Source organism: Arvicanthis niloticus, unplaced genomic scaffold (genome assembly GCF_011762505.2).
Source record: "Arvicanthis niloticus isolate mArvNil1 unplaced genomic scaffold, mArvNil1.pat.X pat_scaffold_1139_arrow_ctg1, whole genome shotgun sequence".
In the NCBI taxonomy this organism is placed as follows: domain Eukaryota; kingdom Metazoa; phylum Chordata; class Mammalia; order Rodentia; family Muridae; genus Arvicanthis; species Arvicanthis niloticus.
This window is the reverse complement of record NW_023045148.1, coordinates 1-26,836: the sequence shown is the minus strand read 5'-3', so window position 1 is coordinate 26,836 and position 26,836 is coordinate 1. Positions and strand designations below refer to the sequence as shown.

General features: G+C 44.1%; 1 protein-coding gene across 1 annotated transcript; it reads left to right on the top strand.

Moving 5' to 3' along the window:
- The first annotated feature begins 27 nt into the window (after positions 1–27).
- Positions 28–25,501, top strand: LOC117701476 (nuclear receptor coactivator 2-like). Its single transcript, XM_034493150.2, has 8 exons — positions 28–128; positions 3,747–3,924; positions 6,228–6,416; positions 9,233–9,334; positions 9,919–10,062; positions 13,346–13,493; positions 15,313–16,582; positions 25,232–25,501. Exons 1-8 carry the CDS (start codon positions 117–119, stop codon positions 25,484–25,486), a joined length of 2,298 nt encoding a protein of 765 aa, XP_034349041.2. The 5' UTR covers positions 28–116; the 3' UTR covers positions 25,487–25,501.
- Positions 25,502–26,836: the final 1,335 nt, after the last annotated feature.

Sequence of the window (26,836 nt, the reverse complement as noted above, 5' to 3'; positions counted from 1 at the left end):
AATTTGCTCTTATGTTTGTTGCAGAGAAAGCAGCAGCTGCCAACATAGATGAAGTGCAGAAGTCAGATGTGTCATCCACGGGGCAGGGTGTCATCGACAAGGATGCACTGGGGCCTATGATGCTTGAGGTACCACACCCCTATTTGGTTTTGATGACTGAGATACCACACCCCCATGGTTTTGAAGCTTAAGGTACCACACCTCCATCATTTTGATGCTTAAGGTACCACACCCCCATGGTTTTGATGCTTAAGGTACCACACCTCCATTGTTTTGATGCTTGAGGTACCACACCCCTATTTGGTTTTGATGCTTGAGGCACCACACCCTCATCGTTTTGTATCATAAATGTTTTAGTATTCATGTGTTGCATTTAGATTCAGGTATATATAATTTAAGGAGAATCTACACTCTTGTGCTTACTAATGCAAGTGGATATGTCTGTCTGTGAGCTCTTGCCTCCAGCAACATTCTATATATGTGGAACAACATAGAATTCAATCAAATGAGAATATGAAGTGCAAGCCGGGCAGTGGTGTCCCACACCTTTAATCCCAGCACTTGGGAGGCAGAGGCAGGTGGATTTCTGAGTTCGAGGTCAGCCTGGTCTACAGAGTGAGTTCCAGGACAGCCAGGGCTACACAGAGAAACCCTGTCTGGGGAAAAAAAAAAAAAAAAAAAAACAAAACCAACAATGAGAGAGAAAGAATATGAGACAGAGAATATGAGAGAGAATATGAAGTGTGGGTTTTAATCATCAGTTGAACACTTGTTTTCCAAAGCTGCACTTGGACATCTGATTAGACTGTGGGACCCTGTTCCTCAGGTTTAGGATCCATGTGGGCCATGTGCCTCGACCTGTATAGACAGTTTAAAAGGTGAGAACCAAAGAGGTTTATGCTTTTTAGGGCTGTTAATTCCAACTAGTGTATTTTTCTCATGGTAATGAAGGTTGAAATAGGAAGAAAGCATAACGGAGTGACTGGTCTTAGGTCCTGAGGCCGCTCCTGTCTCAGGCTTATAAAATCCTTGTTTTTATTAATGAGTACTAAACACAAAGTGCTTTGCTGTCCCTCTTTCAAACTTAAAATTCAAGATGTAGGCCATGTTAAGATGATAGAAGAAACAGCAGTGAGTAAAGAGACAGAGCTGCCTGAGACTTAAGTTGTCTTAGTTCTCGTGGTACTCTGCTCAGAGCGTGAAGGACCATGTGGCCAGAACTGCCGCTCTGAGCTGCTCTGTGCCTGCTGCAGCGGGCTCATGGAGCTCAGGACTAGGATTTTTAGAACAAAGCTAGCTAGTACTCTCTTGACCTTGCTGTCCCTTTTCTCATAAGATGGTTTTTGTTTCCAGAAAACCTGATTCTACAGGAATCTACTGTAGAATTGGGAGCTGGAGAGAGGAGAATAAAGCTCTCCTCACCTAGTCTTTGCATTTAAAAATAACAAAATTCATTCCCTGAGGCTGGGTCTGCCAGCGGAGAGGCTTTGCATGACCCAGGTTGTTCCCCAGGCGCAGAGGTACAACACTTAGTCAGCTTCTCCATACTCAGCACAGCCAGAGGGGCATGTGCCACATACTTACTGTACAAGCAGTAAAAACAGTGGTGACCAGGGGACTGTTTACAGTGACATAAAAAGAAAGGCACGGCTTTCTTTAGAAAAGCTTCTGAATTGTAAGCAGAAGTTTAATTGGAATTTTTCCATATAGCTGTTTATTCATTATGTCTAGGGAGTGGGAAATAACACTGAAACTCCAAGGAAGACTTTGAGGCTTCTGAAAAGAAATGCTTAGAGCAAGACGGGCTGTAGCTTAGCCCTTGCAACAACTTCATTAATTGTAGAGACTGGATTGCTGGATGGCAGTGGTCCTGGGCTCATAAAATCAAACCACAATGTTTGCTGTTTGAAAATAATCTTCTGAGAATGGAGTACATGGAGAAAGTGCCTGAATCTAGTGGCCTATGACTTAAATGGAAACCTTTAAACGGAAAAAGCATGTGCTTGTAGAGCCATTCCAAGGCATAGATGCACACTCATGCTTGCATCATAGCATAGCGGTTGCTAGGCAACAGAAGCGAATGTCAGCTCTTTTCATCAGAGCAGATCATAGTGAGCTTTAAAAAACAAACAGATTTATTACACTAGCCACTTTCATCTTTTTATTAGGCCACAAATGATCCTTCTTACCAGGGTACCGTGTTGTAGAAGCCCTGTGCTCTTGCACAGCCAACACTAGGAATGCAGGATTGAACGCCTGAACTCTGCTGACCACCCAGCAGTGGCAGTGAGAGAAGGGACAGGAGATCTGTAAGTGCCACGTGCTGTTGTTGTGCCTCTGCAAGTGTACGCAGCTTAGTGCAGCCTGTGTTGGGGGCCACTTAGGTCCTGTAGTCTTGCTTTCCCCGGAATGTGGCCCCTCTTACAGAGAAATCTGACAGAGTAGTTAAGAAAAGTCTAAAGCTAAGCAGGGATTTTTTTGTTTGCTTTGGTTTGAGTTTCATTGTTGTTGCTTTTTTGTTGTTATTATTACAAGACAGGTCCTTGAATTCCCAGCAATTCCTCTGCCATAGCTCAGGTGGCTGATGCCACCACACCCAGTTTACTTTTTCTTTAAACAACTTCTCATTTGTACCTTAGAATTAGTTTTAGATTGATGGAAATCTAATCTGACAAAACAGAAGCCTCTTATATAAACAGCCTTGGGCAGGCCAATCGTTCAGGCCGTCCATACCCGCTGTGTAGGGCTGGGCTGTAACATCCCTGTTACAGATGTGGTGCATGTGTATCTGAAGAGCCTAAGTGGTGTCACCTGACTGGGAGTTTAGCTTTGACACGTGTCCAGCTCTTAGTCTGTGAACAGGAACTCTGATCTGTTCTGAGCAAGCATCAGGTGTGGGAGAGAAGTGGCTAGACACGGGGCTGCCATTTCCAGGGTAGACTGGAAGGGCTGGAGTTGGGAGCGGTTCCACTGCGCACTGTGTGAACATTTCCTTCCACAAACCCCGACCCCCTGTGACTTGGACAAGAGGACATTAGAAGGGCACAGTGAGCACATCCAGAGCTGCCAGCTACCTCCTTCCTAAGATGCCTGACACCAATCTCTCTCGTGGAGTGAGAGAGAGCACTGAGCTGGCTTGGCCACCCCCTTCTTATTCTGGAGAGATCAACACTCTCACCATGCCACCGTCCCCATTCACCCCCCACGCCAGAGAGTTTGCCCAGATCCTTCCCTGCACACCAGACAGTGAAGGCCAGATATTGCTTTGAAGGTCTGCAACCATCTGTGATTTCACTTAAATCCTGGCCACCCTAAGAGGTGTAAAAATTAAGGGATTTCCCCTGGTACTTATTTTTAAACTGAGGGAAAAAGTTAGCACCAGCCCCTTCCTCTCAGCATATGCCATACAGAAGCAGTGACAGTGTATGGGCTGGCGCCCTGACTCCCACATTTAGCCCTGTGGTGTGCTCCCCCATCCTACTCTGGTTATGTGGCAACAATTATCTCCTGGCAGATTAACAGACTTCATGTTTCTTTTTTGGTTTTAACAGCAGACCCTAACCTAATCTAGCCTCTCTTCCACTGACTAGAATGGAATCATTTCTATTTCCCAAGAGAACATGTGTTAATTGTTTCTGAAGAGCATGGGAGATCTCTTTCCTTTGAAGAACTGTCATGGTTTCCCCCATGACAGCAGAGTGTTTTTATGTTACGCCCTTTCTAATACCATTGGTCTTTGTCCTTAGGCCCTCGATGGGTTCTTCTTCGTTGTGAACCTGGAAGGCAATGTGGTGTTTGTGTCAGAGAATGTGACACAGTATCTACGGTACAACCAGGAAGAACTGATGAACAAGAGTGTCTACAGCATCCTGCATGTTGGGGACCACACTGAATTTGTCAAGAACCTGCTGCCAAAGTCCATGGGTAAATGTCCGTGGCTCCCACTGCCTCCCACTGCTCTCACAGACTTCCCTGGTGAGAGTGAGTCAGCAGAGCCTGTCGTCATAGGCATGTCGGCAACCGTAAGCATTCGGATAGATTCATGGAAGGAAGGGGAGTCTGACGGTACTGCTCCTGGATGCACTGTCGATCGTTTTTATATTTTAAAGCAAGTTGCCACCTTTCCCCTCTGCCCACCATCCATCTTGCTTATCACCCGCCTCCAAAGAATGTGCCGTGACATGTTTGAGATTTGGCTCCCTTGGGTTCTGTGTATAAAAAGAATATTGTGTGTGTGTGGCATTCTGAAAACAGACACAGGCACGGTGGCACAGACAGCGGATCTGTTGACTCCAGAGGACTGGTTCCTGTTAGTCTCCTGAGCAGCTCTGCAGCTGTCATTGCAGGGCACAGCCCCTCAGCTCTCATGTCCATCGTCCATCCCTCCGTTGTTCCCCTTCCTCCAGGTTTCCTGACCTCTATCCTGATTGCCGCTTCTTTTGTGGATTCTGTTCAGAAGTGCCCCTGATGAGTGTGGGCTGCCATTGCCAGTTTGTGCCTCACAGAATGGGCCGGCATAGAGGATCGCTGTGCCTTCTAGTGGTTCTTTAATGTTCTCACTGTTAGGAATATCTTCACAGATAAGACGGAGTACATATTTTAGGGCTTAGTAAGGTCACTCCTGAATTGAAGGTATTCTTTTTCTTGAAACTGTTTGTATGTGCTAGTCTTACAGTTAGCCAAATATTTACCATTATGGCTAGGTTTGCTTCATGAGGATAAAACACTTTGGGTTTTGTGAATGTGGCAGTCCCCTAAGATGTGTGAGTACTTACTTGTGTGGAATTCTTCTGTTTCAGTCTGGTAAATGTGAAAGAACGGATTTCATAGTTGAAGTAACTAACTTTCCAATCTCTTCAGTAATTGTTCCTTAGAGGACTTGCACTTGTTACTTTCTGTCCATGGAGCCCTCCACCTGGCCTCATGGGGCCTCTTTAGTTTCCACTCACTTCCTAGTCTGGACTGGGTCTTGTTATGTAAATGGGTTTCACAAGTGCTAATAGTCTAAAGGTAGCCGGCCCCTCTGGCCCCTCTGACCTTGGCTTCCTGCTCTCTGGTGACTTTCCTTCCAGTCTGTGAGCAGGCTTTGGCCTGGGTCCGCTGTGGCACCTCTGTCCCTGTTGCTCTGTCTGGCCAGTGACTCTTTCCTTAAGTTTGCCATTTTATTGGGGGATGGTAAAGAAAAGAATTCCAGAATGAGAGTTAAAGCGATTCTACTTGGGGCGCTTCTGATAGCTGCACATTTCTCTGGTGGTCGTTAACACTTTATCAATTAACACTCTTTAGCAACCCAAATTAGTCATTCTTTTCTTTCTTTTGTTTTTCCCTAATGTGTTTCAGAAGATATTGATGCATTTCCTTTCGTTAGGCAACTCTTTCTTTCTTTTCATCCCAGCATCAGCGTCCCCTCATCTCACAGTCCCCCACAATTGCTTCTTAATATATATATAATTTTTAATTTTGACAAGAAGAGAAAGTTGTTTTCACTTGACACAGTATCAGTACTTTGTCTTCAAGCACTTTCAACTCCACTAAGGGAGTCTACATGAACACTTAAGGTAGGCTGTGGACTGTAGTTGGGTGGCTCAGGAACAGACTTGTTAGAAAGAACTTCCCTACGTTTCTGTGAAAAGCAGTCTGTATCAGAGGAGGCCTGAGAAGCTGGGGTGTCTCACAGAGCGGGCACCCTGCCATGCTGTGCTGTAGCTCAGAAGGGAGGCGCTCAGTGGAAGCAGCAAGAACAAACATCCATGTGGTCCTAAGGGTGGATTGCAGACAGTCCGGCCATCTGGGCGGGGTGGGCTGCTCGGTGAGGTTTGGATTATATGTCAAGGCTACTCTCACGCTGCTGACTCCTGCCATCCAAGTCCTCTGAACAACACTGGCGCTTGTTATATAGTTGGTGCCATTCGCAAAGTTTTGAGTGGTGTTTGTACCTTGAAAACCAGAATGCAAGTAGAGTGTACTATATTTCTAAAAGAAATCAAAGATAGAACCCCAAAAATAGAGTGTGCAGTCTTTTAGGAATATGTAGTCAGGGTATGACCTTCGATAGAAGTGGTCAGTGGGGTGGGGGGCAGGGAGGGAGACTCTGTAGTCTAGAAGTTGTGTGAAAAGCACAAATTCCTGAGGTACAAAGTCCTTGTGCTCTCCCTACACCCTCTTAATAATGCAACAGCCCTGGAGCCTGTTTTTTCCCTGTAATCTCGGTCGCTTTTGCCTCGCAGTGAATGGGGCATCTTGGTCTGGAGAAGCTCCCAGGCGGAACAGCCATACCTTCAACTGTCGGATGCTGGTGAAGCCTTTGCCAGATTCAGAAGAGGAAGGCCATGATAACCAGGAAACACATCAGAAATATGAGACGATGCAGTGCTTCGCTGTGTCTCAGCCAAAGTCTATCAAAGAGGAAGGCGAAGGTAGGACTGCCCTGGGAGAGAGGTCACATGTCTGCCTCCCTCCTGTGCATAGCTGGCAGGCGACTTCCTGACTCCTTCCCATCTTTATTCTTTTTGAGGTTCCTTTTTTGTTTGTTTGTTTGTTTGTTTTCTTTTCTTTTTTCTCTACAGCATTGGGCATTGGACCCTCACGTGCTAAGCAGTGTTCTACCTCTGAGCTGTTCTCAATTTGAAAATCTTTGTGGTGATGTAAGTGGCCCAGTGCAGGTCCAGCACAGCGGCCAGGATTCAGATCTAAAGCCAGCACTTAAAACTGCATCAGGGTTGATTTCAGTTGTGTTCTTATGTAAATAGCATGTGTTCCTGGTGACCATGGCACTTCTGCACCTCTGACAGTAGCAGTTTAGGGGATCCTGGGTTGCTTTGAATTCTAATTTAAATTATATGCCACAGCCCCGGGGGGGGGGGGGGGGGGAACCCGCACCCGCACATGGGTATAAGCAGCATTTTTCTATAGACTTTCCAGGGAGTAACAATCTATGTAATTATCTGTGCACACCAGGCCTTCAATGTTATATAACAGCAGAGAGGACAAACGGGCAGAGAGTGGTGGGCTTTCAGATACATACGTGTACTGGGTTGCTCCCCCTGATGAGATGCTGATGTCAGTGTCCCTCTATAGTATAAGATGTTGGTGGGGAAAGCACTCTGTGAGTTACAGAAGGAAAGAGCTGTAGATTAGCAGTGCAATGCAATATTCTAGTAGATAATCAGGCAGAACAACCCCTAATCAGCCATTAGCTCTGGCTCTGGACAAATTTCTTCACTTCTCTGTTTATCAATTTATTAAGTCAGAGCATCAGAATCTGGTACAGAGTGAGCGGCATATAACTCAAGAGATGGAGTACCTACCTGAGTTCTGATGTCAGCATGTGTGCACACATACACACAGAGCTTATGACGATGGTTGAGCTATAGTAGCCACTGAATACTAGCGTAGTACTGCTTAACTACAATGTGTAAATGTTCTTAAATTTTATCAGAGAGAAGTTCCAAAGAGCTATTATAGAGAAATGGTATTTCAAATGAGCCTTTGCTTAGGTGTGACTGTCAGACAGTTTAGTTCTGGTCACTCAATGAGTGAACACTGCAGCCTCATCCGTGATAGTCCACAGGTGAGTAAGGCAGCCATGCTGACTCACTGCTCTGCACTGAAGAGGAAAATGTGGACTCTGGTTGAAGTGGAGTCGGTTGGTAAAGTGCTTGCCTAGAATGCACAAACCCCAAACCAACATAAGATTAATCATTGAGATGTACCCCTATAATCCTAGACACAGGAGGTACAGCCAGGTGAGTCAGAAAAGTCAAGGTCATGCATGGCCACACACAGTAAGTGATGCCCAACCAAGATATGTAGTAGACTCTGTCTATAAATTAATTAATGAAATTGGATTTTAAGACAGAGTGTGGTAGTGCACACCTCTAATCTTGGTACTCACATGGGATCAGGTGCATTTAAAGTGGTAAGTACCACTTTAGTGATCCCAGCACAGGATAGAGGTGGAGGATCACTGTAAGCCTGAGTGAGGCCAGCCTGCTCTACAAATGAGTTGCAGGTGAGGCAGAGTGGCATAGCCAGACCCTTGCCTTTAAAAAATAAAAATCTGTATGTTTATAAAAAGCAAGGGCTTCTTTTATTTTTTTTCTCTCCCTTTTATTGTAGCTAAACTATTCCTGGCCTTAGACATGGTAGGGAGGGGTCACCCACTAAGCCACATACCCCACTTCCTTCCCATGATGATTACATTTTAACCCAAAGACACCAACTATTACTTGAGATATTCTACCCCGTCCCAAGTTTACAGATGAATGATTGCAAGCCCATAGGTGATGTGAGATGGTGTGAAGCACCTGCTTCACTTCTGTGGCAGCCCTTTCGTCAGCCTTTCTTTTAACTTGAAAGATGTGCTCTGCATGCTGTACACTTATACAAGACATGCCCCTGTTCTCCAGAAGTGAGCCCCCATGCAGAACACAAGGAAAGTGGGGCTGGAGAGGTGGCTCAACAGTTAAGAGCACTCACTGCCCTTCCACAGGACCCTTGTTCAGTTCCCAGCACCCACATGGTAGCTCACAACCATCTATAAGTCCAGTGCCAGGGGATCTGTCAACCTCTTCTGGACTCCGCAGGCACCAGGCATGTAAGTTATACACAGACACACGTGCAGGCATGATGTCTATACAAATAAATAAAAATTTTAAAATGTTGAAGTAGGGGCGAGGTTAAACCTTAACACTGGCCGTGGAACAAGTTACCATATCAAGACACTAAGCTGTCCGGCAGTGCATCTGATGCATTTACTGTGTACAGTGGAGTTTGTGTATCCTTGGTTCATCTCACCTTGCTATCCTCATAGACCTATATAGTTTATTAAGTGTAATCCTGAAGCTGAGAAGCAAACTCCTTCCCAACTATATCTGATTTTAGTTCTGTCTTTTTGTTTTGTTTATTTTATTATGAATTAACTCTGCATTTACACTCAGTGACTTAGCAAAACATGAATCCCATACTTTTCATCACTAGGGAGGTGGTTTCCAGTCATTACCTCTGGCTTGGTGCATAGACTCTTACCACTGTAAGAGTAGTTTCGGCATCTGCCCCTCTGCTCCAGCTCATCCTAGCAGCCACCTCCCACTATAGCCGAACTAAGAATTAAGCCAGTGAGAAGCTGAGAACCAGGCAACTCTCATTGATTTACCAGGCTGTGTTGTCACAAATATTTGAGTTGATTTGATCACTACAAATATGATAAACAATTATGTCTTATTTATTTAAGATTTGCAGTCCTGCTTGATTTGTGTGGCACGAAGAGTCCCCATGAAGGAAAGACCAGCCCTTCCCTCATCAGAAAGCTTTACCACCCGCCAGGACCTCCAAGGTAAATTCCTATCAGAGAAGACAAAAGTGGTCATTTGAAAATGCATAGGTACTTGAATACAGTAACTGTCTCTGGAGAGCGCTGTGTTGAGAGGTTGGCCTTTATCTGCAGAGGACAGGTGCTGAGGAGCAGCAGGCCCACAGAGAGAGGGACTGTCTTCACCCTGCTCCTTCCTGGAGCTGGAGCTGTATTTGGGCTGCCAGCTCCAAACGGCAGGTGGCAAGCGTTCCATTTCTGCAGTTCTGTCTCTGTGTGACCCACCAACTCCAGAACAGAACAACTCAGTTTCTAAGAAGGCAGAGTTCCAGATGATGCTGGACTATACAAAAAGATCTGTCTAAAAATCAGAAATTATTAAGATGAATAGAATAGAAAGGACACAGGAAGATAGAGGTCATCTGCATAAACTGTGCCATTTTGCATGAGACCAGTCCCCGCAGATACAGTCTGTAACAGTAAGTAAATCTGTATTCCTGAATGCAGTCCCCGCAGATACAGTCTATAGCAGTAAGTAAATCTGTATTCCTGAATGTTAATTGTTTCTCTGAAAAATCGGTGTCATAATGTCTGCTGTTTTCTCTCAGGCAAGATCACTTCTCTGGACACCAGCACCATGAGAGCCGCCATGAAACCGGGCTGGGAGGATTTGGTGAGAAGATGTATTCAGAAATTCCATACACAGCATGAAGGGGAGTCTCTGTCATACGCCAAGAGGCATCATCATGAAGGTAGGCCTCTCTGCATACTACTTTATGTGACCTTTACCGTTGCTTCCTGTGGGGATATTCTATCAAGAAGAGATGCCAAAGCTCGCCTCACAGAGCTTCTGTGTCCTCTGCTGATGCTCCCCAGCTGGTGCTCCCCAGCCCAATAAGCTACTTGATAAAATAAAGCAAGAGGTGTTGATATCACAAAGATGGAGAAAGCGGTCATTTTCTGTGATCCTCATACTTCTGGATGCATGACAAGATAACCAAGGTCTGTGTAATCTAAAGCAACAGGCCCTGCACTGCGTCACAGACTGAAAGAACAGCTGGAAGCAAACTCAACACTCCAGCCATCTTCCAGTTTGTTACAGCCTGACTAAACACTGCCGTTGCATGGCCTTGTCCTCCTGTGTCATCTCATCACCCCCACACCAAGCCCTCCCCTGTGCACATTACAGGTGTTGAGTGGGGCAGGGTCCTGGCTAGAACATGCAGCACATGCGACTCACGTCTCAAGTGGACAGTTCTGCTCTGCAGACAGGGTCTGTAACTAAGCTGTGGCAAACAGAAGTGTAGTATGTCATCCATTTAGTGTACGTCATGCCCTTGGCTTCTTAACCATTCAGGTTTGTACATTGAAGCTTTATGCTTTTGAAGCCACTTAATGGAAAAGCACAGACATAGTAAATGTACTGACTAATCCATTTGCTCCCCACACCTGCATCTTTTTCACCCTAATTTCTTTAAAATTAAGCAAATGATCAAACATTTTGTACCTTCCAGTGTTGTTCTTACTGCTAGAATAAGGGCAAATATAGATGGCACATTTGACAGAAATCAATATTTAAGCTGGCATTTCACTAGATAAGGCTTGGAATAGAAGCAGAAGTTAAAGAGATGCCCTTAGCAACATGTTCAGTGCCCGAGTGCCCTGCACTTAATTACCTAGCTTCCTGGTTCCACACATATAGACAAGGGCTCTACTGCATTTAGAGAGACAGAACGCACTGAAGGGAAACTGCACGTAGATGTACAAAACAGGGAATGAAGAGCCCAGGGCGATAGCTCAGCGGGCAGGAGGACTTCTTGACTAGTCATGAATACCTGAGTTCAAATCACCAAGAACTCAAAAAGAAAGGTGCGGTTGCATGCTCACCTCTTACACCTGCATTGTGGAAGATGGACACAAGATTGCTAGGGCTCTCTAAGCACAGGTGCACACACACACCATATGTACACACTCATGCATACCCTCTAGGCACACACAGGTGCACACACACACCATATTTACACACTCATGCATACCCTCTAGGCACACACAGGTGCACACACACACCATATGTACACACTCATGCATACCCTCTAGGCACACACAGGTGCACACACACACCATATTTACACACTCATGCATACCCTCTAGGCACACACAGGTGCACACACACACCATATTTACACACTCATGCATACCCTCTAGGCACACACAGGTGCACACACAGCATATTTACACACTCATGCATACCCTCTAGGCACATGCAGGTACACACTCTTACATACCCCACAAAAGTGACTATAAATAGTAACTTTTAAAAGAAATGTGTAATCTAGAAGTTTCCACCTGTGTCTAGCAGAAATGTGCTGGAAGGTTTTGAGTTGGGGAGCATCCTAAGGCATCAGGCGTGCTCATTAGTGCTACGTAGTATGCAGACCAAATGGAAGAAGTCTTTAGAGATTACAGCCAAAGTCAGAAGAAAATGTAAAATCAGAAGCCACTGAAAGTGTGAGTCCTTTACACAACTGTATTTCTGTTACTTTGGACACATGCTTCTTATGCAAAGCACAGTATGCATAGAACAGTAACTGACTCCCAGCACAGCCACTTCAGAATCCCTGCAGGCAGTGTGTCCCAATATCCTGTCTGCCTGAGGTGATAGAGGAAGGGGCTGTTTGACAAACACAGAGTGAAATCAGAGTCCCCCTTCTCTTGCTGTAGTTCTCTGACCTGGTGAATTTGCATGGTCACCTTGGGGCAAGTAGCTCAACCTACCAAGTTTGTACAACAATTACATGAGAAACATGACACTTTCCTTAAAATTATTTAAGAAGCAGCTGAGTTTTATCACTTTTTCTTGAATCAAAGTCATGCGAAATATTTGTTATGAAATACAGTTCTATAAATCTCAAGATTATTTTAAGAGAAATTACATTAATCCAGTTGATTTACTCAGTATTACTTGTCTTAACAATAGCAGTATCTGGCCTTTATGTTAAAGCGATTGCACTGGCTCAGGTTGGTGCTTGGGTTTCAGCTGTGTTTAGTGCTTTCTTTTGATAGAGGATGCTTTTCACTTTTATTTCCTATTGTTTGAAGCAGGAAAGAAATACAAACCCTAGCAAGGCAGTGTGAGGTGGTGGGCTGGAGAGGTCACCTGAGGATAGGTGGGCTAGAGAGGTCACCTTAGGATGGGCAATCAGACATGCAGGGTCTTAAACTTCATCCTGATAAGGAGTACTGTAAAGGAAAGCAAAGGCAGATTGTACATAGACATACCATGTTTGGGGGTGTGTTGCTTTTATGGTGCTTTCTAATATTAAGAAATTATGGAAAGACTTATTTTGACCTGACAAACTGTTTACACTCTCTTTGCCCCATAATAATAATTTGGTTTAAGAAAGAGTTTAGGGTGCTAGAGAGAGATAGCTTAGCCCAGAGAAACGTTAAAAGCACTATCTGCTCTTCTTGACAACCCAGGTTCAGTTCCCAGCTCCTACATGATGGTTCACAACATTCCATAACTCTGGTTTCACTTATATATATTTGGGTAAAATATGCATACACATAAAATAAAAATAAGTCTAAAATTAAAAATAAAAGACAGGCCGGGCGGTGGTGGTGCACGCCTTTAATCCCAGCACTCGGGAGGCAGAGGCAGGCGGATTTCTGAGTTCGAGGCCAGCCTGGTCTACAGAGTGAGTTCCAGGACAGCCAGAACTACACAGAGAAACCCTGTCTCGAAAAAAACCAAAAAAATAAAAAATAAAAAAATAAAAGACAGTTTGAGTTTTCAATCTGTTATTCTTCGTCATACAAAAAACCTAATTCACTGTTTGGTATTTTGAAAAGTAACTATGTTTTTTAAATGGATGTTTTATGACCTGTAACTTTTTACATGCTCTTAGGAAAACCAGTGAAGCCAATCACTGTTGCGCCTTGTCACACTTCCTTGACACTTGACTCCACTTTTCTGATTTTTTTTTCTTTAGCTTTTTGTTCTAATCATGGCTTGTTTTCTTTTTGTGCCTGCAGTTCTGAGACAAGGGCTGGCGTTCAGTCAAATCTACCGGTTTTCTTTGTCTGATGGCACTCTCGTCGCTGCACAGACGAAGAGCAAGCTCATCCGATCCCAGACCACTAATGAGCCTCAGCTTGTGGTCTCCTTACACATGCTGCACAGGTAACCATGCACTGGGCTGCAGTTTCTCACCCTACACATGCTGCACAGGTAACCATGCACTGGGCTGCAGTTTCTCACCCTACACATGCTGCACAGGTAACCATGCACTGGGTCGCAGTTTCTCACCCCTTGTTGAGAGATGTGCTACAGAAGCAATATGCCACCCAGACGCCTCTTGGTTCCCAGACTCCTCCTTTTTTGACTATGGTGTTATAAACTGTAAAATGAGATCGCTGTTAACTGTCGGCTAGAAACCCTGCATTGTACCAGCAAAGTCCGGCTGCCCTTTGCATTCACCTTTAACAGTAAGAACACACCATCAGACTGGATGTGGTGCACACCATTAGTCACAATACTTGGAGGCAGAGGCAGGTGAATCTCTAAGAGTTCTAGGCCAGCCTGATCTACTCAGCAAGCTCTAAGACAGCCAGGACTACATAGCTCTGAGATCCTGTCTCAACCAAACAAAAACAGAAAAAGAACTGCACAGGGCTTGGCTGCACCTTCCTGTTAAGTCAAGAAGGGAAGTTCCCAGAGAGCAGTGCAGCAAGAACAGGAACATTAAAGCCAGGGCTAAGATTTCTGATCCCGGATGCTTAATCTTTCAACTGGATATTCTTAGACTAGTTTTGATTTTTGTTCTTGGGTTTAATTTCTTCACATTAGACTTTAAATTGAGTGGTTTTCTATAGTAAAAGAAAGAAACATGAATGTTGTTTTTAAAATAAATGTCATAGACCATATTGTTTAAGATACTCGTTTGGGAAAATGATTGAATTTCAAATTTTATAAATGTTTATGTATATGCTGAGGGAAACTTTCTGAGGTGCCGCCAAGAGATATCTACAGTTGCTCTGCTTAAAGAGTCTCAGTTTATTGGATTTCTCAATTATTTTGCTTTCTAGTACAGGAATAAAAAAATCAGGCAAGCCTGGTTGCCAACTAATAGTAAATCTGACCTCAAACTGAAACTGTTTGAAAGTGATTGTGACACAGCAGATTTCACCCACCCACCCCAACTGAAGCTGACATTTGATAATCAGTGAACATGTTTGGTAACTCATAAGTAGCCATCAAGACTGGAGCAAAAGCCCTGAGTTCCGTGAGACTTGCTTCAAGTAAGCATCAAGGAAATAGATTTGAATTTTCCTGGAATGGCAGCCAGTTAAAATCACAAACTGTGTCACTCCAGAACCCCAGCGCAGCCACATTCTATCCTTTGGCCTGCAGGGATTGAGAAGGTGGTTGGGAATCTGTGAGGCAAGTTGATATAACTAATACCAGTAACTTTTCTGCATCAGAAAATGGCCATCTCTCTAACAGTTAGGGCAAGGTGCTTCCCACCAAGGCCTCTGTCCACCATGAACCAAGTGACATCTATCAGAACCTCTAGGCCCTCAGATGTGCCCATTGCTGGGAGCTGGAACTGTGGCAAATGACTGAATCAAGTAGTACTTCTGTGGTAGTTTCCTTAAGGCTGTGGGCGCTCTCAGTTGCTCATCAGGAAGATGTACAATTGAAACCATCCTAATGTCCTCTGTCCTTACTGAAATTTCAGTGTGAGAGTAGTCTAACTTAACCTCCATACACACTTCAGTAAAAGCCCAGACATCTTGATACACTGCCTGAAAAGCATCCCTCTTAGTCCAGAGCTGTTCAGTCCAGCCCATAAATGCAGGTGTTTTCATCTAAGCCTTGGCTTCTTTTAAATGTAGCCTGCTTTTGTAAAGAAGAGACCCTGCCATTTTTTAAAATTAGTAACAGTTTACCTTGTATTTCTCCTTTTATCTTACTTATGTTTCTTTCCTCATTGTAACAGAGAGCAGAATGTATGTGTAATGAATCCGGATCTGACTGGACAAGCGATGGGGAAGCCATTGAATCCAATTAGCTCTAGCAGTCCTGCCCATCAGGCCATGTGCAGTGGGAACCCAGGTCAGGACATGACCCTCGGTAGCAATATAAATTTTCCCATGAACGGCCCAAAGGAACAAATGGGCATGCCTATGGGCAGGTTTGGTGGTTCTGGGGGCATGAACCATGTATCAGGCATGCAAGCAACCACTCCTCAGGGTAGTAACTATGCACTCAAAATGAACAGTCCCTCACAAAGCAGCCCCGGCATGAACCCAGGGCCGCCCAGCTCTGTGCTCTCCCCAAGGCACCGCATGAGCCCCGGCGTGGCTGGCAGTCCTCGCGTCCCACCCAGTCAGTTCTCCCCTGCAGGAAGCTTGCATTCCCCTGTGGGAGTTTGCAGCAGCACAGGAAATAGCCATAGTTATACCAACAGTTCCCTCAATGCACTGCAAGCCCTCAGCGAGGGCCACGGGGTCTCACTAGGGTCATCGTTGGCTTCACCGGACCTAAAAATGGGCAATTTGCAAAACTCCCCAGTTAATATGAATCCTCCCCCACTCAGCAAGATGGGAAGCTTGGACTCCAAAGACTGTTTTGGACTTTATGGGGAGCCATCAGAAGGTACAACTGGACAAGCAGAGGCCAGCTGCCATCCTGAAGAACAAAAGGGGCCCAACGATTCGAGCATGCCCCAGACGGCCAGCGGGGACAGGGCTGAGGGACACAGCCGGCTGCATGACAGCAAAGGGCAGACCAAACTCCTACAGCTGCTGACCACCAAGTCTGACCAGATGGAGCCTTCCCCCTTGCCCAGCTCTTTGTCGGACACAAACAAGGACTCTACAGGTAGCTTGCCTGGACCTGGATCTACGCATGGCACCTCGCTCAAGGAGAAGCATAAGATTTTGCACAGACTCTTACAGGACAGCAGTTCCCCTGTAGACTTGGCCAAGCTGACAGCAGAAGCCACAGGGAAAGAGCTGAACCAGGAGTCCAGCAGCACAGCTCCTGGGTCAGAAGTGACTGTCAAACAGGAGCCAGCGAGCCCGAAGAAGAAAGAGAATGCACTACTGCGCTATTTGCTCGACAAAGATGATACTAAAGATATTGGTTTACCGGAAATAACCCCCAAACTCGAGCGACTGGACAGTAAGACAGATCCTGCCAGTAACACAAAGCTAATCGCTATGAAAACTGTGAAGGAGGAGGTGAGCTTTGAGCCCAGTGACCAGGTGAGTTTTCTAATGTCGTCTCCCAGATGTCCTTCAAGGGGACAGTCTGTAACTCCCTAAAAGTAGCATTTGTGTTTGTGGGCCTTACTTTATAAGTTACTTTGCATGAAAATGTGTTCTACACTGCAAAGTTACACAGAACAGACATGGGCTTGGGAGGCCATGTGGCTTGCTCTCAGACACTCAGCCACTGTAGGCCAGAGTAGCTGTGGACACTGGGCAAGTAAGTATGGCTGTGCTCTGATATAGTTTTACAGGCACTTACTTATAAACTGTGGTGTGGACAGTTGTGATGGGCACAAAGGATTCTTCTGATTGGTTTTTTTTTTGGGGGGGTGTGGTCATTGTTCTTGCTATGAGCAAGGTGAATTCATTCTCGGGTCATAGGTCAGATGCAAACAAGCGTGAGCAGGATGAACTGCACCGTGACTGTAGTTAGCTGAACCCAGACTGGTGGCAGTTTCTTCCTTAGACCAGAGCTTTATCAGAACGGACTTAAGTATCTATGTGTTGCTCTCTGTGTGATCAGAGTTCAGCCAGTAGAGATCCTTCTGCCTCTTTCCTCTCTGTGAACACTTCTGAGTAATGTACAGGAATCTCACTGACTGTTGGTTAAAACACACCAGAGGAAATGGACGGAGACAGATAAAGCCATTATGTATTCATTCAGAACCAGAATAACGGGTTACATTCTGTCTGTGCTTCTCTCCAAAGTGAGCACCTTGGAAACAATCCAGAGGACCTACAGTAATGTTCAGAATCAGTCTTTTATTTATTTATTTTTACAAAAAACAATCCTTATACAATATGATCCACTGTAAAATAGCACTGTCAGACTAGTTAATATATCACTGCATGTGCTGGTCATTTTTGGGGTATAAACACTGTTTTTAAAACTCTCTGGCTGGGCAGTGGTGGCACATGCCTTTAATCCCAGCACTTGGGAGGCAGAGGCAGGTGGATTTCTGAGTTCAAGGCCAGCCTGGTCTACAGAGTGAGCTCCAGTACAGCCCAGGCTATACAGAGAAACCCTGTCTCGAAAAACAAAAACAAAACAAAAAAACCTCTTCTGAGTGGTCTTCAATGTACATAGGTTGCGGTTTGCACCACATTGTACAACAGACCTCTGGAATGTTTTCATCCAAACTGACATTTTGATCCTTCTCCAACATTTCAATTCTGGCCCCTCAGCCATTCCCAACAATACTCTGGTGTGTAAGGTGCCACAGCGAGGAAGCAAACCACTGACACTTCTACTGACTTACAAAAGCAAGTGATACACGTTGTTGCGGCTGCAGTGGTGGAAGCCATGGCTGACTGGAGGTTAGGATCCAGCCTCACCTTCCCCAGGTTGAACACGACCCGTCTGGCAGACTCTTTCTCATGTCATGATTGGCTAAGCAGTGAAGAAGTCACAGGAGCCTCTCTCCTTAAAATGGCCTATAATCTGCCCTTGAAAGTTGGGTTGTAAGTAGGAAGGTAGTGTCACCAGCTTCAAGAGAGCTGCACTCCCATCCCACACTGTGCCCCTGACACCCCCCCCCCCCCCGGCCCCACAGAGGCTGCACTGGGGACAGTCCCTGCCAGCCAAGCTGGTTCTGAGGGCTTGGCCTCCTGATTCTTTCACTGTGATGCCGACGATTGCTGCCATTCCTGAGAACAGATACAATCATTCAGACATCCCTGTTGCTCACAGGGAAACAGAATAAGATGACATTAACATTATTGGTGAATAATCCTAAAGTCGGATGCCAGCAGCAGGTCTGTGTTTTATAATGCTGTGAACTCATGAGCTGGGCCACCAAGGCCAACAGAAAGTTAATGGCAGTGCCTTGTGTGGTGTGGTATGAAAAGCATGTGACAACCGGGCTTTCATCTTCGGGGTGCACTGGATGAGATGATGCGGCGGTAGTGGCAGCTCAGAACGGCAGGCATAGATAGCCAGTGTCACTTAGGTGTCTTACCATGCTAGAGAGCAGACTAAGGACTCCAGAGATCTCAGTGCTCAGTGTAGAGCATAGCTGGCCCCTGCCTCCATAGATAGAGCGTGTTTCTGTTTCTGGTCTCAGACCCTAGGGACTTAGAGGGACAATGAAAGAGATCACTGATAATTCTCATTACTTTGTATATATGATTTCACTAATGTCAAACAAAAGGTTTGGTTTCATTTTTAAGTCTTTGAATCACTTGGATTTTTTTATTTGGGAGAAATAATTTTCTAATCAAAATTATCTGAGAAACAAAGACTAGTATGAATCAGTATAAATCTGTTGTTTGAAGATGGGGGAAAAGCCGGGCACACGTTCACATCCAGGAATTACATGTTCTTTAATGAAGCTCGCCCCTTGCTCACCTTCCCTCCACCCTCTCCCAAACCCCATCTAAAAGACAGTTTCACAGAGCCAGTTTAGCATCAAAATCATAGCAAGGAGAAAAGTTACCACAGGAAGTATGCTTTGCCTAAATTTAGATCCCTTAGCATGAGGAAAAGGGCGATTCTTTCACCCCTGCTCACCTTCTGTCCCCTACAGACAGTCTCCTCACCTTTCTAGAGGAATTATTTAGTAAGCATGCACACATAGTAAGCCTGGAATGCAATGGATGGTCTTGTTATTTTGACTCCAAAAAAAAAAAAAAAAAAAAAAAAATTTAACTGAGTGTGTGTTTAATGTATTACTAACGTTTTAAAGTCAGGAAGTGCTTCAGTGGCGCAGTATTATTAAACTGAAAATGGCATGTTTTTACTGGGCAAGAGCATTCAATCAAGATGTTTCTATGCCATTTCCTAGCCAACAGGAAACAGAAACTGACAGAAACATTTCCAGTCTGTTTACTGCCCTAAGTCACGTGCTTATTTACACAATGGGGCATTGCTGGTGCCCTGCCAAGCAATCGTCTGGCTCCTGCTCTCTTTGAGGACTTGAAACGGGTCTCCCATTGCTTGACTCCATTAGAAAAGCCCTGTTAAGCTGGTAGTGCCCAGACACTCCCTCCAGATACTATAGAATTCCTTCACAAGTCTATGCTAATCAAATGGTATGATACTGTATTTTTTTATTTAAAATGTTTTCAAATGGTACTTTTTAATTTATTAGAATACTCATGTGCCTCTTTATTCAGAGAACAAGTTGATTTTTGACACGTGAAAATAATTATAAAACTAAAACGAAAAAATTAAAGAAATCATCTATTTTTCATTTTGTAGAGCTAAAAAAAACAAACAGTAGAGCTAAAAAAAACAAACAAACAAAAACCAACTTTCTGACTCATTTTCTGCCAGAAATAATTGAAACTAACTACCGAAATTGATTGTGGCTAATTTGGGCATTCAAATAGATGCCCAAGTGAAACTTTGAAGTGTCTGCAAGACATTTTAAAGGAAAGCATTGTGCTCTTTGTCTTGCAAAGAAAGTGTGCCTAACAAGTGAGGAGGATCTGAAGCACATCAGTGAGATGTAAATCACAAAGCTGTAGAAGACAACTTCTCTCAGAAACATCAAATTATCACACTAAGCCCTTCCAGAACTGAATAGAACATTTAAACTTAGAGCCATGGCGGTGTGCTTCTGCAGTCCAGAGCTGAGAGAGAATTATAAATTCAAGGTCAACCTTACCTCAGGGAAAGAAAAGTTAAACTGATAACAAGTTAATGATAAATGCATATTCTAAAAATTGACAAGGAATAAATTCAAGCAAAGCAATGTCTCTAAAAGTTCACAGTGCATCTTGAAATGTTAGCCTGAGTGAGTTCAGATAGTGTCCAGAGCTCTGAACCTGTGGAAGCTTGTTCATAGAATGCTACAGAACTCTCAGTTTGATTCTCAAGTCAAAGTTCTGCTGCTAACTTTTCTTCCCTCTGCTTTCCCTCCCTCCTTCCCTCCCTTTCCTTTTCTTCTCTTTTCTTTTCTTTTCTATACTTTCTTCCTTTCCTATACTGGGCATTGAACCCAAGGCCTCTTACAAGCCTTACAATTGAGTTGTGCTCTCCCTCACATAGATGCTGATGCAGTTGTAAATAAGAGTGATCAAAGTTTGGAGATAGAGACTTTAAGACTTTCTTTTAAAAAATAAAAATTAGGGATGGGGTGGGAGGAAGGGTTAACTCAGGCCATATTACACAAAGCTGGTTTGGTCCACAGCACTGCATGAATACATAAATAAAAACTTTACATTGATATGTATATATATATATATGAATATGATATGAAATTTTTACTTAGAAATTATTTGAGCTGGGCATTTTCCACACACCTGGAGTCCCCACACTTTGAAGGTGAGGAGGCTGGGAAGATCAAGAGGTAAAAGCTAGGCTCTGCTCTATAGGAGCTTGAAGACCTGTCTGGGACCCCATCTCATCATTTTTTTTCTTATATAAATTGATTTTAGTTACTCATGTATCTTAACACATATGTATTAAACATTATATGTGCCTGTATTTATATATACTTAAAGTAGCATGTTACACAGAGTTACACACAAAACAGAAGAGCCTGGCCAGATGTGGGGTACACATGTTTACTGCCAGATGTGGGATGCACATGTTTACTGCCAGCACTCGGAGACAGAAGTAGGCAGTCTGGTCTATGTAGAGTTCCAGGACAGCAAAACCACTGAGTCTCTAGGAAGGGAGGGTAAGAAGGAAAGGAAAGAAAGGCCAGGCATGGTGCAGTGTGCCTAGAATCCCAGCTCCCAGGAGGCAGAATACAGCACTTCAAGTTCAAGGCCATCCTGGGCTACACAGTAACCTCTGTCTCCAAAACTTTTAAAAAAAAAAAAAAATTGTATTGTGTTTAAAGTGGTTTATAATTTTGTTCCTGTAGCCTGTAACAGGAAAAACATTCTGTCGTAGCTCAGATTGGGGGCAAACTCAAGTGCATGAAAAGTTCATAAGAAAATGAACACACACACACACTTCTCGCTTTGTTTCCATGAGCCTATTTCCTGTAACTCTCATGGGGTAATCTGCCAGGCTGTCAGAGGCGCATTCTTGTTTATCTCAGTGATCTCCCTCACCTGCACACTGAGCTTCAGAGGTCCTCAGGATAAAGCATCGTTGTTATAGGACTCTTCTTCAAAGATCAGAGGTAGCTCCCTGGAGCCCTGTTCTCATCTGTTATCACAGAGGCATAGGAAACACTTCTCTGAGGAATCAGGAAGCTATAGGGATTTCTGTTTTAGTTTTAATGATGAGAGGAATACATCTTGTTGACTGACCGTCACTCCCACCCTACAAGCCTCACTGTTGAAGGAACTGTCAGTCACAGCTGATCTAGAGGGTACAAGGTTTCCCTTCCTCAGGAACTCTTAGGGCCACATCTCTTGTCTGTACCTCTCCCATAGAAAGCTCGTTGTCCTGTTGGAAATGGGGGACACAAAAATGCCTTCTTGTTTTAAGAGTGGTACATGAAGGATACAGAAGGTACACTCTGGAAAGGAGTGGCTAAGTTCATTGCTTAAGTAGTTGCCTCTGAAAAGAATCAAAATGTCACTTCAACAGTGAACTTCCTAACCCGACAAGAGAGGTCCCAGGCTCAGCTAGCGAAGGCCTTTGTCACTGTTATGCCTGATGACCCAAGGTCTATCCCCTAGACCCATATGGGAAAGAGAGAATCAGCTCCCACAGGTCAGCCTCTGACGCTCACACACACAAATAAATGAAAGACACAGTAGATTCCACAGAAGCACACTTCTATAATCTCAGTGCTGGCGGGGGTGGGGGGGTGGGGGGGAGCAGACAGGAAGTCACAGGCAAAGCCAGACTACACAAAGAGAAAGCTTGTCTCAGATAAAGGTATTCTATGTAGATACTGTATTTCCAGTGACAAAAGTCTTAGCAATTCTATCTGCTCTATAGAGGCCAGAAGGAAGTGTTTGCTTTGCCAGTTTCATGTGGACTCAGATACTTTTGTTCAGTTTTGAAACCATCTCCCTCTAGCCCACACTAGCCTATAGCTCACTGCATAGCCCAGGCTGGCTTTAGCCTCAAGTGCTGGGATTCAGGCATGATCACACTTGTTCTACCACTTTCCTGTGTAATTGCAATCTGTGATCTTAAATGCTAGCACCCTGATAGGTTCTATCCAAAAGAATGTCAGTGAAGTCATTCTAGTTTTTAGACACACACACAAAAGTAGTCAGTGTAAAATAGTGGTCATACTTAACATTATTAATCAATATTGGCAATGGAAATTGAATTCAAGAAATTATTTTAAGAAACTGGTTCATGTGTTAATATGTGCTATGTTTCATACCAGGCAGTGGTGGCTCATGCCTTTAATCCCAGCACTTGGGAGGCAAAGGCAGGTAAAATTCTGTGAGTTCAAGGCCAGCCTGGTCCATAGATCAAGTTCCAGGACAGAAACTTGTCTCCAAAAACTAGGTGGGGGGAAAAAAAGCTAGCTTGGTCATCCATATATTCAGTCACCTAAGCTAGTTAATAAGAAAGCTACTGCCATTCAAAACCTAAAATAAAAGCAAACAAAAAGCACATTTCAAATTGAAAAACCAAGACTTAGCTAGTTCATGAGTATTTGAAGCTTATTTTACAGCCAACCCACACACACACGGGAAAGAGCCATGGTTATCTGTACCATATTCCCACACACACACAAGGGAAATAGCCTTGGTTATCTGTACCATATTCCCCACACACAAAGGAAATAGCCATGGTTATCTGTACCATATTCCCACACACACAAGGGAAATACCCATGGTTATCTGTACCATATTCCCACACACAACCTGGAAAGAGCCATGGTTATCTGTACCATATTCCCACACACACACAGGAAATACCCATGGTTATCTGTACCATATTCCCACACACAACCTGGAAAGAGCCATGGTTATCTATACCATATTCCCACACACACAAGGGAAAGAGCCATGGTTATCTGTACCATATTCCCCCACACACAAGGGAAATAGCCATGGTTATCTGTACCATATTCCCACACACACAAAGGAAATAACCATGGTTATCTGTACCATATTCCCACACACACCTGGGAAAGAGCCATGGTTATCTGTACCATATTCCCACACACACAGGAAATAGCCATGGTTATCTGTACCATATTCCCACACACACAAAGGAAATAACCATGGTTATCTGTACCATATTCCCACACACACACAGGAAATACCCATGGTTATCTGTACCATATTCCCACACACACGGGAAAGAGCCATGGTTATCTGTACCATATTCACACACACACACACGGGAAATAGCCATGGTTATCTGTACCATATTCCCACACACAACCTGGAAAGAGCCATGGTTATCTGTACCATATTCCCACACACACAAAGAAAATAGCCATGGTTATCTGTACCATATTCCCACACACACAAGGGAAAGAGCCATGGTTATCTGTACCATATTCCCACACACACAAAGGAAATAGCCATGGTTATCTGTACCATATTCCCACATACACAAGGGAAAGAGCCATGGTTATCTATACCATATTCCCACACACACAAGGGAAATAGCCATGGTTATCTGTACCATATTCCCACACACACACACGGGAAAGAGCCATGGTTATCTGTACCATATTCCCACACACACAAGGGAAATAGCCATGGTTATCTGTACATATTCCCACACACAACCTGGAAAGAGCCATGGTTATCTGTACCATATTCCCACACACACACAGGAAATACCCATGGTTATCTGTACCATATTCCCACACACAACCTGGAAAGAGCCATGGTTATCTGTACCATATTCCCACACACACACAGGAAATACCTATGGTTATCTGTACCATATTCACACACACACACAGGAAATACCCATGGTTATCTGTACCATATTCCCACACACAACCTGGAAAGAGCCATGGTTATCTGTACCATATTCACAGACACACACAGGAAATACCATGGTTATCTGTACCATATTCCCCACACAACCTGAAAGAACCATGGTTATCTGTACCATATTCCACACACACACACAAGGGAAATAGCCATGGTTATCTGTACCATATTCCCACACACGGGAAAGAGCCATGGTTATCTGTACCATATTCCCACACACAGAAGGGAAAGAGCCATGGTTATCTGTACCATATTCCCACACACACAAGGGAAAGAGCCATGGTTATCTGTACCATATTCCCACACTCACAAGGGAAATAGCCATGATTATCTGTACCATATTCCCACACACAAAGGAAAGAGCCATGGTTATCTGTACTATATTTTACACCAGCTTTATTGTTGTTATTTCTTAAGAAACTTAACCACCAAACCTAGATCCAAACTGTAAGTTGTGTTCAACTATAAGTAGTTGGATATGTTTTTTTCATAATTAACGGGTGGTTCACATAAAACAAAGGAATACGTAAAGTGCTAGTGAATCAGAAGGTGAGAGACAGCTTTCTTTTCTAAATCAGCCTTGCCTGGTTTCTAGGTGAGGTAGTCAGGGTCCAGAGGTTAGATTGCAGTCCTCAGCGGATTCACTTATGAGAGACGGTTGGCCCAGCGTTAGGGCTGATATTTGCACATACCTGCTTTTTATTAAACTTGGCTGGATACCCTGTGATGATTGGGTCTGTAGTTGCCAGTGGCTGGGTTGGGGTGTCCCCTCTTGGAGCATGGACCTGGATGTACACTTGTGTTTGTTGACTGCAGCCTGGCAGCGAGCTGGACAACTTGGAAGAGATTTTGGATGATTTGCAGAACAGTCAGTTACCACAGCTTTTCCCAGATACAAGGCCAGGAGCTCCTACTGGGTCAGTTGACAAGCAAGCCATCATCAATGACCTCATGCAGCTCACGGCTGACAGCAGTCCTGTCGCACCTGTCGGAGCCCAGAAAGCAGCCCTGCGACTATCACAGAGCAGTGAGTATACTGTTCCCGGGTTTGCGAATGTCACAGAGCAGTGAGTATATGGTTCCCAGGATGTTGAGCAGTCTCCCATTTAATCCCCACCAGAAACAGATTATTCAAGTCAGTCAGCCACAGTTTAGTTACTTGGAGGTTTCTGTGATAAAACAGCACATCTACTGTCCTGTCTGTCAAAGTATTCCATCATTTACTGCCATAGTTTCCTTTGGGGAGGAAAATCCAAATCAGGCATGGTTGCTGCATGCCGGTATCCCAGACATGAGGCTGAGACGGAGGATGGTAAGTCCAGAGCCAAACCGAGCTACATAGTGAGACCCTGTCTCAAAAAGTTTTAATTGTTCACTAAAAGGCTGCTCACAGTCAAACGCCTTAACCTGCTCTGTCATTTAGGAATCTTACTTTAAATTGTTTTAGCTGAGTAAAAAAATGCCATTCAGTCTGATAGAATACATTGAGTTTTCAGTTTTGTGTGAAAGAGCAGTTTTTCGATAGTTTACAGAAAGACAACTCTTCAGTGCTGGTAACATAAACAGTGTTTTCTTCCTCAGTAGAACCCTGACCCCTAGCAGTGTTCTCAAGTCTGAAAAAGCAAACCTCAGTCAAATCAGAGATGACTCCCTTTAGAAACTAAGTCCTTTCTTGCATGATTCCTGACCATTCTAGAAAGGGGTAAGGAAGGTGAGGTGAGTTTTGTTGACCCAGGCAATCACAAAGCTGAAGAATTGAGAGAAGAAGGTAAGAAACAAAGCATAGGAGATAGTACTCCTTAACCCAGACAGTAGCAGAGAACACGGTGGTGAGGCCTCAGCTCCTATGCCTGGGGCTCCAATAGGACTTGGAATAGTGAACTGACCCACAGGAGGCAGGGCTGGGGAAGGTTAGGAATGTCCGTTCCCAGCACTGTTTTTCTGAATGTTTTTTTTTTTCTACCATAGGTTGTTGAAAAGTTCTCTTTCTCTTAACTGCTAGTGCAGTCTATGCTTATAAGAGTAAAAGAAGTAAAGTCTTGATATCACTAACAAATAGCTCTATAAATTAGTGTGTATAGTATTTCAGTGTTTTAAAACTTGTTATAAAATTACAGTCATCTACTTGACACCAGATTACCGCTCAGTACAACAGTCAATTCTTGTGACTAACCATAAGAATCATTTCAAATCTAAATATGTGCCTGGAGTAAAGTCATACTGCTAGTCACAGCCTACAATGCAGTATTGTTTCAGGTGACACAGTGTACACTCAACAGTTTTAACTTCTAGTGGAAGTATCTACTTCTAACTTATTCTAAACCTTGAGCCCAGTTAAGAAATAGTGTTCTAACATCCAAACTACATGTGTGTAGGTCTGCTGCTGCATGCAGGAGGTGTTATAGGCTCATTACTGTGAAA

Excerpts from the sequence above, each read along its gene's own strand:
- LOC117701476 (XM_034493150.2), top strand. Across the intron at positions 3,925-6,227 it reads CCTGCTGCCAAAGTCCATGG|TGAATGGGGCATCTTGGTCT; the intron begins GTAAATGTCCGT and ends TTTGCCTCGCAG. Across the intron at positions 6,417-9,232 it reads TATCAAAGAGGAAGGCGAAG|ATTTGCAGTCCTGCTTGATT; the intron begins GTAGGACTGCCC and ends TATTTATTTAAG.